Source organism: Podarcis bocagei (assembly GCF_964188305.1).
Source record: "Podarcis bocagei genome assembly, chromosome: Z".
NCBI lineage: Eukaryota > Metazoa > Chordata > Lepidosauria > Squamata > Lacertidae > Podarcis > Podarcis bocagei.
In genome coordinates this window covers 49,437,659-49,450,589 of record NC_138140.1, presented here as the reverse complement: position 1 = coordinate 49,450,589, position 12,931 = coordinate 49,437,659, and the positions used below count along the sequence as shown (strand labels likewise).

General features: G+C 48.3%; 1 protein-coding gene across 1 annotated transcript in view; it reads left to right on the top strand.

Annotated features, from left to right (window-relative positions):
- Nucleotides 1-2,405: 2,405 nt before the first annotated feature.
- TAF1 (TATA-box binding protein associated factor 1) overlaps nt 2,406-12,931 on the top strand; it is a 46,900-nt gene continuing 36,374 nt past the window's right edge. The window contains exons 1-6 of the mRNA XM_081180380.1: nt 2,406-2,603; nt 4,229-4,346; nt 6,467-6,580; nt 10,268-10,378; nt 10,837-11,009; nt 12,533-12,763. Coding sequence (XP_081036506.1) covers nt 2,466-2,603; nt 4,229-4,346; nt 6,467-6,580; nt 10,268-10,378; nt 10,837-11,009; nt 12,533-12,763 — 885 coding nt within the window. The 5' untranslated portion in view covers nt 2,406-2,465. The remainder of the gene's footprint in view (nt 2,604-4,228; nt 4,347-6,466; nt 6,581-10,267; nt 10,379-10,836; nt 11,010-12,532; nt 12,764-12,931) is intronic.

The window sequence follows — 12,931 nt, the reverse complement described above, 5'->3', positions numbered from 1 at the left end:
AAATTGGGTATTTTCTTCTCCTCCCCACATAGCCTGGGTCCTTTGGCTGTGATCTGACCATTCTCAGGATTTAAAGTGGAGACGGACACATTCTTGGTGACTAGGGAACACAGTTAAATATGGTTTGGTCTAATCTCTGGATCCAAATGCTTTTTTGAACATCAAATAAAATCATAACTGTGTTAGGCTCTGCAGGCCAATAGGTGGTTGTTTTTTTTACTTGAATGTTTGTGTAGAATGTGCAGGCCCTAAAAACTTGCAAAGCTTTCTTCATCTGCCTTGCAGAAATAATTCTGGGTGCTGCAGGGGCCAAGGTGAAAGAGTTGTCTGATCTGCCCGTTGGAAGGAATGTCTCTAGGTTGAGGTTTTACCTGGTTGATGGGTGTGCCACATGTGCCTTAATGTGCAAGGGGAATCTGAGACTGTGTGGTACTGAAACATACACTGGCAACTGATTTTATAGTTAAAAAATAAATTTGTATGGCGACTAACGGAGTTATTTTTAAATTATGCAGAATTAAATTGTAATAAAGCATTTTCTTGGTTTTTTCCTTTGTCTGGTTATTCATTCTCTCTCTCTCTTTTCATAAGGGGTGTTTCAAAAAGTGTTCCCTTTCTCCCTGAGCTTTTGTTATAAGGAATTTGTAGTTCCTTGGAACCAAGTTTGTTTAGAGCAACTTTGATCTTTTATGAAATGCCCTTGCTCCCTTTAAGAATGTTCCTCTGTTTTTACAGCTTTGATCTTGCATTTAGTTCTGAGGGAAATATCTCTCCAGTCATGCCTAGAATTGCATTCTGAGCTGGAGAGGAGGATGTGAGTTATGACAGTAGTAGTGCCTCTTAAAAGGTTGAAGTAGGGATGGTGCAGCAGCTACCATCATCTCCGCCTGTTTAAATGTAACCTTTATCATGTCTTTGTTCCATTTCAGAAGTGTCTCCTACTCCATTGTTCTATCAGACCTTCACAAATTTGGTGTAGGCAGACCAAATTTATAATGTCCAAGAACTACAGTTGGACATATGCTACTTCTGTTACCTCTAGTGCCACCTCATACTTGCCTGATTTCTGCTGGGTGGTGAGCTCCCATTGCTCAGTCCCTGCTCCTGCCAACCTAGCAGTTCGAAAGCACGTCAAAGTGCAAGTAGACAAGTAGGTACTGCTCCGGTGGGAAGGTAAACGGCGTTTCCGCTCTGGTTCGCCAGAAGCGGCTTAGTCATGCTGGCCATATGACCCGAAAGCTGCATGCTGGCTCCCTCGGCCAATAAAGCGAGATGAGCGCCGCAACCCCAGAGTCGGTCATGACTGGACCTAGTGGCCAGGGGTCCCTTTACCTTACGTGGATGCAAATCTATTCTGTCTTCCCTTAAGAGCACAAGAACTATGCTGGGTCAGGCCAAATGTCCATCCAGTCTAGCACCCTGCAGTAGCCTGTTGTATTTTTTAAATTACCCCTCACACACCACTTGCTCTTCAAAACAAATTAGCACAGTGGTTTACAATGAATATAAAAATACCAGCAGGCATCTGTGGCCCTGTAAGTTAAAGTAGTGTGCAGTGCTTCTGTTCACTGTTTCAGCTCCCTAATTTCATCTTTCCGGGTAAACCACTGGTATTGCGTTAAGCTAGGTAAGCTCTGATTTCGTCCCAAGCCTGCTGCTACCCCCCCTTCTTCCTGCCCATAGCTGTCAACGTTTTCCTTTTTTTAAGGGAAAGTCCCTTATTCCGAATAGGGTTCCTCGCAAGAAAAAAGTTGACAGCTATGTTGCTGCCACCTCGTGGAACATGTTTCAGTAGTGTAAGCCTAAGCATGCCTCCTCGGAGGTAAGTGCTATTGGATTAAATGGGGCTTACTCCCAGGTATGGAAGTGTAGGATTGCGGCGTTACCCCCCCCCCTTTAAAAGCAGTCTTGAGTAAGAATTTGTTGCCACATCATTGTGTCGGAGTTCCACAGGTTAACTGCATGCAGGTTGGGAGAAAGTCCTGGGTTTCCCCACATATAATCCCCTACTTAGTGGGGTTGTGTGTAGAGGATAGACTAGGAGCACCGTCAGCAGCAACTTCGCCACTTGAGAGCTCCTCGTGGGAGATGGTGTGATGTAACAAAAGATTCATTTATAAAACCAAAAGAGCTGTAAGGGACTACAAGGGTCCCGGAATAAATCTATTCTCCCAGCGTGGGGTCTGCAGCCCGCAACCCGCGCTCGCTCTGCCGACTTGAGCTATGCCATCGCTCATTCATTTCGCTCAGCCCGGCGTAGTAGGAAGCCACGCCTCCCCGTCCTTCACAGGCCTCCCGCGTCCCGTCCCACGTCAAACTCGCTAGTCTAGCGCCGCTCTACCCTCATGGCTGCTCTCTATGAATGCGGCGAGACACGGCGCAACTTCCGCTTCCGATATAAACAAACCCGAGTTGAAATAAATGGCGCTGTTGGAGGCGGCACCTGCAGATACCGCTTGGCGGAGATGTCAGACACGGATAGCGAGGAAGCGGCGGCGGCGGCAGCAGCAGCAGCAGCCGCCAAGCCCTTCTCCCTGGCCGCATTCCACTTCGGCAACATTAACGACCACGGCCAGCTCGAGGGAGAAGAGCTCTTCGACGAGGTGGGCTCCTCTCGGGGGCAGGGGGCTGGGCGCTGGGCAGGGGGCTGGGGCTCGCTACTCTCCGAGCAGCCGCCCCGGGACCGGAGCTCCATAGCTAAGGGGGCTTGCTCTGCATGGGGAAGAGCACTTCGACGAGGTGGGCTCCTCTCGGGGGCAGGGGGCTGGGCGCTGGGCAGGGGGCTGGGGCTCGCTACTCTCCGAGCAGCTGCCCCGGGACCGGAGCTCCATAGTTAGGGGGCTTGCTCCGCGTGGGGAAGAGCTCTTCCTCAGTCGCCAGGGAGGACTGGGAGAGCTCCTGCAGAAAAGCGTAGCAAATATCTAGGGTTGTCATGTGCCCTCTTTTTCTAGGGGGGGAGGGGGAATTCTTCTTTTTCAGGGGGAAAATTTCTGTTCTAAATTTACATTTTCTCCGGCTTTACTTTCTGGATGATACATAGACATCGCTGGTGGCTGAAGACTTGCTTTCCTCTTCTCTTTTCTTCTGTCCCCCCCCCCCCGCCCCTGCCCCCTGGGAGCAGGGACACACACCACTGGTTTGGTTTTGGAGCATGTGTTCTGTGTGCAGAAGCCCCCTTCCCCAGTTCAACCCCTGACATTGAAAGGTGGGGCTGGGAATGTTCCTGTCTGAGGGAGTGCAGAGCCACTTCCAGCAAGCATGGAGAATTCTGGGCTGGGGGGACCACTGGTCTGGTTTTGGAGCATGTGCTCTGTGTGCAGAAGCCCCTCCCCCTCCCCTATCAAAAAACCCTCTCCTCCTCTTCCATCAATCCCTGACATCTCAATGTAAGGATTGGAGAGTTCCTGCCTGAAAGCCTGGAGAGCCAATCACATTAATAGCAAATGATGGACTAGGTGGACCAATGGTTTGGTTGTGGAGGATGTGCTTTGTGTACTGAAGCCTCCTGGTTCGACCTTGACATTTCAAGAAAGGGCTGGGAAAGTTCCTGCATGAGTGCATGGGAGCCTTTTCTAACAAGCATAGCTGATTGAAGCTGATTAAAGCTACAGCATTGGACAAACGTTAATTAGAAGCCCCTTTCCCTGCTATTGAAACACACACACACACACACACACACACACACACACACACACACACACTCTTCTTGCAGCTGTGCAGCTGCTGTAACTGGTAGTACCTCTGCAAGATATTCCAGGCAGAGAAGGATTTTTCCCCACTTGTCCTTCAGTCTGAGATGCCAAAGACTGAATGTCACTGAGGTCTTGTCACTGACCCCATAGTGCTCCCCCCACCCACCTTCCATATGAAACAGTCTTATATCAAATGAGACCTCTGGTTCTTCTAAACCAGTACTATCTGCTTTAACTAGCAGTGGTTCTCCAGAGATTTTTTTCAGCATTGCATCTTTTTAACTGGAGATACTGAAGACTGGATCTGGGGCCTCCTGCATACAAAATGTGCTCAGCCATCAAAACTACTGTCACATCTTGTATAGCTCCCAGGTATGCATTTCTGTTAATAGTGCAGTGTGGCTAGATGTTATCTGCAGTACAACTTACTGCTTTGTCCTCCTAATAACTTTACAGTTATGCCTTCCCAACTCTACTCCATATTACTGTCTTTCCTTCCACTTCTGACCAACTTCTGTTCTCTTTCTTTCTCCCAGGAAACAAAAAAACGTTTGGCTGATCTAGGGGCAATGGATCTGGGGAGCTACATAACCGAAGCCACAGCCGGTGAATATGATGCTTCTGTGGTAGATGAAGTCCAGATGGATGAGGAAGGTGAGATAACCTTTTTGCCTTGGGGGTCTGGGGTAGAACAGCCTTCTCCAACCTGGTGTCTCCCACATGTTGTTGGAATCCAGGTCACATCAGCTCTAGCCAGCACAGGTCAAGGAAGATGGTACTTTTGGTGCAACAGAATGTGGAGGGCACCAGGTTGGGGAAGTCTAGGGTAGAAGAAGGGCTTTGGTCTCAGGATCTGGGATGACTCCTGTTTGTGTATTAAAAAGAGGTCCAGCTGGTTGATGCTTTAGTGATGCTTGCTCAGCATCTGCAAGCAATGGCTAGACTTAGTAGCAAAGTGGCAGCTTCTGCTAGGTAAAGGTAAAGGGACCCCTGACCTTAGGTCCAGTCGTGACCGACTCGGGGGTTGCGGCGCTCATCTTGCTTTATTGGCTGAGGGAGCCGGCATACAGCTTCTGGGTCATGTGGCCAGCATGACTAAGCCGCTTCTGGCGAACCAGAGCAGCGCATGGAAACGCCGTTTACCTTCCCGCCGGAGCAGTACTTGCACTTTTGACGTGCTTTCGAACTGCTAGGTTGGCAGGAGCAGGGACCGAGCAATGGGAGCTCACCCTGTTGTGGGGATTTGAACCGCCGACCTTCTAATGGGCAAGTGCTAGGCTCTGTGGTTTAACCCACAGCGCCACCTGCCAGCCCCCAATACAATAGCACAACGTTATATACAATTAGCACAGATGCTTCAGAAAGAAATGGATGAAATTATATACCTCAGGTTGCAATCTTGTAAACTCTTACCTGAGAGGAAGTAGCCACATGTGATAGGACTTTCTTTTTGTTTGTGGCTCCAACTCTCCTCTTCCCCAGAGATGTATTTGGTTCCCTCCCAGATTTCTTTTAGAAGAGCTTAAAACCTTTTTCTTTGTCGATCAGTTTTGTTAAGGTCATGCTCTCCTCTGGGTTTGATCTTCTCATAGATTGATGATGCAAGGGACAGATAAAGATGCTACTCTTCTGTTAATTTTAGTGTTTTGTTAGATGCCTAGGCAGAGCTTAAGTTTTGCCAGGACTCCCTCTCAGATCTTCTTTGTTTACAGTCCTGGATGTAGTGCTAGATCCAGGAAAGCAAAAGGAAAACACTGAGAGCTGAAGATTACAGACTATAATCTTGTAAACGCTTGTGTGGTAGTAAGTAGCCACATGTAATAGGCAGAAATCAGATGTCTAAGCATAAATCCTTATGCCAACAAAAGTTAGTGCTAAACTGGATTCCATCAGGGGAGCTGATATTCTGCACTGGGACTGAAGGGGTTTATATATGATGGTTCCTATGTGTTGTGGTTCCTTTAATTGCTGTTCAGAAAAAATTGGTGCATGGCTTCCCTTATCTTGCACCTGCAGATCTTGTGATTGGTGTTTGAAGGTCACTGTGACCTGGCAACCAGCCAAGGTTATGGTCATTCTTGAGTATATTAAGAGAGGGTTTGTACATTGTCTGTTCGGTTTGCTTTGAGGAAGCTCTGCCAGATTGATACTGAGCTTTGTGTTGTATGCATGCTGTGAGTTGTACTTGCTTTGCATTTGAAGCCTGCACCTTCTACCAGGGATCTAGTGGAAGCCTGTACTTTATGTATACAGTGAAACTGTCTTAATGCTTTGGACCTGTCAGTAAGTACTGAACTGACTGAAAAGTTGGAGTCTGACTGAATTTCTTCCAGCACAAACTGCACTGCCATGAACCTACATGCTTGGGGAGCTGCACATGCTTGGCACAAGCCCTATGCCAACAGCTTCTATGTGATTTGTTATCTGCACCTGGTTTGTTCATATTCTGTGAATTAAATATTGTATTCCTCTCTCCCTCCCACCTATTCTTTGCCTTGGTGTTTCCCTTACAGTCATGGGAAAAAGAAAGTGTGCTCTCTTTGAATTCTGTGGTTTTACATATGAAGACATAATAACAATCATCTGTTCCTTAGCAGGACATATTACACTTTTGCTTTTATCATCATGTCTAGTTGCTGGTGGGAATGAGGCTTAGGATACTCCTTTTTCCCACGTCCTTCATGAATGTGGGTGCAGAAGCTGTGATAGGAAAAAGGTGTTGCCTGCTGGATCTGTAATTTTGCTGTGTTTTCTGTTTCTCCCTCCACCACTAGGCTGGGTTAAGAGTAATGACAATGCTGTTGATTATTCTGACATTACCGAGCTGGTTGAAGATGATGTCCACAGTGGGCAGGCGGTATGCAGCCCTCAGCTAGTTGTGAGGGCAGGTAAGCGGTGGCAGATGGTTTCCTCTGTCGCCTTTGGCATAACTGATCTTTTTCTAATCAAGCTGGTTCCTGCTGCCCTGATGTCCGTGCTGGTTCTCTCTTGCTCTTCTTCTTTAGAGTCCTATACCTTTAATAATTGCAACCCTGGTTTCTGCTCCTGGTAAACATTTTATCAACAGTCAGTCTTGCATAGTAAGCTTTTCCATTGCTCTGCCCACCTTGGCCCCTGTTACAGGAGCTGATGGTAATGAAGATTGCATTAATTGGATGTTTTAGCCCTAGGCCTTTCCATTCCCATGGCAGGTGTCTCAGCTGTGGGGAATAGGGGAAAGGTTTTTTAAAAAGAGAAAGTGGCTAGTTCCCTTGGATTCTTTGACATTTTTCTGTCTGAAGTCATCACTTGCAAATATGTCTCAGGCTTGGCTAGCCAAAGGACAACCTTCTTTCACATGGCCAGACCATGGAAGATGAGGCAATCAGTGGCTACTTACCATGACTGAATTGATTTTAGAATGTATTTCAATTAATTGACTGTGATTTTATGTAAACTGTGCTATTTTTACTGTTGTTAGCCGCTCTGAGCACAGCTTTGGCTGGGGAGGGCGGGATATAAATAAATAATAATAATAATTTTTATTAATCTCCAACAATGCTTTATGTTGGGCCAGGCGCCTGGCCCACCTAACTCGGTAATATCTTCCCTGGCTGGCAGCCGCTCTCTGGGGTTTCAGCCAAGGAGTCTCTACCAAATACCCCTGGAGATGCCAGGAACTGCATGCAAGGCAGATGATCTACCACTGATCTATTACCCGTCATCTGGGGGCCCTCGAGGGTTGCATTGGGCTGCTGTAATCCAAATGAATTCTGACTGGTCTGTGTTGTGCCATTTATTTATTCAATGGATTTCTTTGCACTGTATCCCAGCCTTATATTGGAAGTTCAGGCTGAGTTGTGATGTTGGTTGTGCTTATGCACATTCCCAACCTGCTGCCCTTTGATTTGATCTTTGGTGCTGGCATAGATGTGATCATGCTCCCCCCACCCCCTGTGGAAGTGCCATGGTCTGATCACTATGCTCTGAAAGCCAAGATTGAAACCGGGCCCCTTGGTTTACCGAGGAGCTCTGGAAAATGAAGCGGGATCTCAGATGGCTAGAGCGAGTATGGCGACGGACTTGTGACGGAGCTTCAAGAATATCTTATAGGACGCTTATGAAAGCTTATGAGATGGCTATGAAAGCTGCTAAGAAATCTCACTTTGCAGCTTCCATTGCATCCGCTAGCTCTCGCCCAGCACAACTTTTTAGAATAATTAGGTCAATAACGTCCTTAGGAGGACAACCAAATTTGAGCACAAATTTGACCCACAGCTGTGAGGCATTTGCGAGCTTTTTTGCGGAGAAAGTCCTGTTGCTCTGCCATGACCTCCCTGCCAATTTAGATACAGTGACTGAACTGGAGGCCCCTCGACTGTCTTCGGGTCCAGTGTTGGACCATTTCGATCGGATACTCCCTGCTGATGTGGATAGACTCCTCCAAGCTGGTAGGCCCACCACCTGCCTCCTCGATCCGTGCCCGTCTTGGCTGATTAGGGCATGCCCAGATATCGCATGGACTCCCCTGGTTGAAATTATCAATTTGTCCCTTGGCACGGGGATATTCCCAGGGGAGCTGAAGGAAGCAATGGTGTGCCCGCTCTTAAAGAAAACTTCACTACATCCTTTAGATCTATCCAATTACCTCCCAGTTTCAAATCTCCCATATCTGGGTAAGGTAATTGAGAGAGCAGTTGCAGAACAGCTAGGGTAGGTTTCTGGAGGAAACATCGGCTTTATCGTTCCAATTTTAGTATATGTGCTGCCGAAACGAGCACTGAAACATCGGCTTTAGATCCATTTCAGTCCGGATTCCGTCCTGGTTTTGGGACTGAGACGGCTCTGGTTGCCCTAATAGATGATCTCCGCAGACAACTGGATCGAAGTGGTTCAGGACTGCTGATTCTCTTAGATTTGTCAGCAGCCTTTGACATGGTCGATCACGATCTTTTGGACCACCACCTCGCCGACGTGGGGATGCAGGGCATAGCCCGTAAATGGCTGTGCTCTTTTATCTCTGGTTGGGGACAAAGGGTGGGAGGGAGATGTCGTTGCGCCACTCCTTGGTCTGTGGAGTGCCGCAGGGCGCAATCCTCTCCCCGATGCTTTTTAACATTCTTATGCGCCCCCTTGCCCAGATTGTCCAGAGCTTTGGGCTGGGCTGTCACCAATATGCTGATGACACTCAGCTCTATCTGCTGATGGATGGCCATACTGACTCAATCCTGGACACACTGACCAGATGTTTGGAAGCTGTGGCTGGATGGTTTCGTGGGAGCTGATTGCAACTAAATCCTTCAACGACAGAGGTCCTCTGGCTGGGTCGAGATGGTATGGGGATGAGGGACCAACTCCCTTCTCTTGCAGGGGCCCAATTAGTGCCATTGCCTTCCGTTAAGAGTTTGGGTACAATCCTTGATGCCTCCCTTTCCATGGGGGCGCAGGTTACAGCAACAGCCAAGGCGACATTTTTCCACCTTTGCCGCATCAAGCATTTGGTCCCTTACCTTTCCCGCCCCAACCTGGTCACAGTGATCCATGCGACGGTCACCTCCAGGCTTGACTACTGTAATTCGCTCTATGCGGGGCTGCCCTTGAAGCTGTCCCAGAAACTCCAGCGGGTGCAGAATGCTGCAGCGAGGCTCCTCACAGGGTCTCTGCCATGGGAGCATATTCACCCAGTGCTTTTCCAGCTGCACTGGCTTCCGGTGGAGTACAGGGTCAGATTTAAGGTGCTGCTTTTGACCTTTAAAGCCCTTCACGGCCTAGGACCCTCGTACCTATGGGACCGCCTCTCCCGGTATGCCCCACGGAGGACCTTAAGGTTCATATATAGCAACACCCTAGAGGTCCCGGGCCCTAAGGAAGTTAGATTAGCCTCAACCAGAGCCAGGGCCTTCTCAACACTGGCTCCGGCCTGGTGGAACGCTCTGTCTCATGAGACCAGGGCCCTGCAGGATCTGATTTCTTTCCGCAGGGCCTGTAAGACAGAGTTGTTCCACCTTGCCTTTGGCTTAGAATCAGTTTGGTTCCCTCCCCCTCTTTCTTTTTCCTTTCTCCTCCGGTGAAGAGGCTACATCCTAATGTTTTAATGTATTTTAATCTTTTAAAATTGTATTTTAATCAACTTGTTTTTATTATTGGTTGTTAGCCGCCCTGAGCCTGGTCTTGGCTGGGTGGGGACAGGGTATAAATAAAAAATTATTATTATTATTATTATTATTATTATTATTTGGGGTCATAGGAAGCTGCCTTAGACCATAGCTCCATCTTTCTCAGTATTGTCTACATGGACTAGCAGTGGCTCTCCAGGGTTTCAAATTAGGCCTATCGCAGCCATACCTAGCGATGCTGGGGATTGAACCTGAGGTGTTCTTCATGCAAAGCAGATGGTCCTCAGCCCTTCCTCACAGGAAACCTAAAAATTACAGAAATAACTAGTTGAGTGTGGGGAATTATGTGGGAATAGAAGATGATGGAGGATGCCTGGGTCTTCTTGGAATGTTAATTCTGGTAACTTTTAACCAGGACAACGAACTGGAGGTGGGATGAGATGGAAGGGCTGCCCATCATTGAGTTCCTTTCTTCCTTAGGTGGTGGTTCTGTTTCTGGCTCTGAAGAAACCAGTTCCAGGCTGATGGCTCCTTCGCCACCACCTCCAGCGCTGGTGAAGGAGGCCGAGGAACAGGACACAACTTATTTTGGTGCGTATGCACTCATGGGATGTGACTGTGAGCCCTCTAGAGTCAGGGGTAAGCAGAAGGTATACGGGAGCAAAACAAGCACACTCTACTCCACCTGTTATTTTTCATTGTAACACCTAGCTCTCATCTCATTACGTTAAGGATTTATGGTTGCTCAATAGCTCGACAGTCACAGAATCTACTGGTAGTGGGAGAACTTGATCTGGGTCATTCAGACTTCTTTAGTGCAGGGTCAGTGTGGCTTTGGGCATGTCCAAGAGGATTCTCTGTGACTCTTCCCTTGTCCTGCCCCACACCACTTTTGTCCCAAATGCAAGCTGCAATTCTCAAGAAGCCGGGTTCCATTTGAAACGCTGCTCTTCTTTCCACTTCAATGCCTGGCTTAGCTTTCTGCCATGTTGAGGTTACGGAGCAGAGATTTTCTTTCTTTTCTCTCTGAGAGATGCTCTCCATTCCAGGGAATGAAGACAGCGAGAATGCCATCCAGCTGCCCACCATTTCCTCTTCCGAATCTGAGCAGCAGTCCAAGGAAGACAAGTCTACATTTCCGCTTGCAGGGATAATGCAGCAAGATGCCACCGAGCAGCTGCCCAGCGCCACAGACCTGTTCCCTGAATTCCGGCCAGGCAAGGTAGGGCTTGAGGGTTGAGTCGGAGTGAAAGGCTGCACTTCGTGGTAGAAGGATGGGCGATTTCTCTCTGTACTTCTGTTTATTTCACAAATTTATATACCACTTGATTGTAAATCCTCCCCCCAACCCCCCCTCAAAACAGTTTGCAGAAGGAATAAAACAATAAAATTATCAGTAACAATAGTTACAAACATCTATTTAAAACAAAATATTATTGCATTTAACAATAAGCTAAAAACAGATTAAAGCACATAGCAACATTCTACATATTTGGGTAGGCTTGTCTAAGCAAAAGTGCCTTTAGCAGCGAGTTCCATAGTGTAAATTCCCAAAGTGTAAAGGCAGGGCAAGTATTATACAGCAGCTGCAATGGTGTCAGTTCTGCAGACTGAAGCTGTTGGGTGAGCACATTTCAGGTACGGTGATCTTCCATTTTGGCCCCCGGAGCCCTGAGATGGCTCTGTGTCTCCTGCTCCTCTCCCAATCCTTCCAGGCTTCCTGTCTCAGGATGCAGTTACCTTGCCAATTCCTAGTAAGAGTGTAAAAAGCTAGGTGCATCTCCTTTTCTTCAGGTGAGGGTTCTCTTGTGGTCCCAAATGATTAGCGTAAATTCCCAAGCTTGAGGTATGTGTAATGACTGTGGGGAGCTCAGGCTGGAGGCTAATGAAAAGCACTTTTCAGCACTAATAGCCCCCTGCCTACCCCCAGGATGTGAATAAGTCCCAAGAGCAGCAAGATCGCTGGTACCTCCATATACTGTGCCCTATGAGAGAGAGCTGGACATGGCTTATTGCGTTGGACTGCCTCAAAGCTTGTCATTTGGAGGTGGGGGTACAGCTGGAGAGGAAAAGGATAGCCCTTCCCTCCTCGGCAGCATACACCTCCGCAGCCCACCCCACCCAGCCACATTTAGGGTCGGGAAAGGCCTCCAGGTGACTCCAGATTTGAAGCTTAAATGTGGTGCTTCCCCCTCCCAAACTGAAAGTGCGGCTCTAGTGCAATTGGGCTTCAGAAAAGCCTCCTGTTCACTCCGGGAGGAGCCTTTTAGGCAAGCCTGATTGTTGCAGGGGCAGATGCTACATTGATGGAATGGATATGTGCCCATGAGTGTAAGGGAGGCAATGAGAGTGAGTGAGTGAGTGAGTGAGTGAGTGAATGAATTTGTGTGCTGTATGTGTGTAATGCTTGAGCAAGCATGGGGTGGTCCCACCCTCCACCAGCTCTGGCCCAGCTCTCTTGGGCTGTGTCTGTTTACGTTTTGGACTCTTCCTCCATTGGCATGTGACCCACCAAAGGTTAGCCATGTGGCAATGTGGCCCCCAGGTTGCAGAAGTTCCCCCACCCCTTCTGCAGGTCTTGCAAACCCACCTGGAGAGGACTGCCTCCACAGCCAGCTAGAGTGACAGAGAGATGCGACCTGATGGCAAACTTAATATTTCCGTACTTGACATGCCCTGAGTGATCAGAGAGACCAGCCACTTATGCCTCCCAACCTTCGCTTCCTTCTTTGTCCTTCCCTGTAGGCGCTGCGATTTCTGCGCCTCTTTGACCCTGGCAAAAATGCCCCATCTGTCTGGAGCACAGCCCATAGGAAGCTCGAGAAGAAGCAGAAGCAGCACCACCAGAAATCAACTCAGAAAGTACAGTTCCAGAAAGGAGAAGCTGCTACTGAGGAAGGCACAGAAGGCAAATCGTCCTGGGAGTACAAGTTTGCCCCAACCCCTCCTCCGGAGCAGTGCCTTTCTGACGATGAGGTGGGTTTCTGGGAGCAGAGAGGAGGATGGAGTAGGGGATTGTTAGTGTGTTCGCTGCTTTTACTGTCTCACAGCAGAGTTACTTAGAAAGCCTTCCAGTATCTTCACAGCAGTCCAGCTCTCTATCAGTGGGTCTGTTTAGCCTGGAAAAGAGGAGACTGAGAGGAG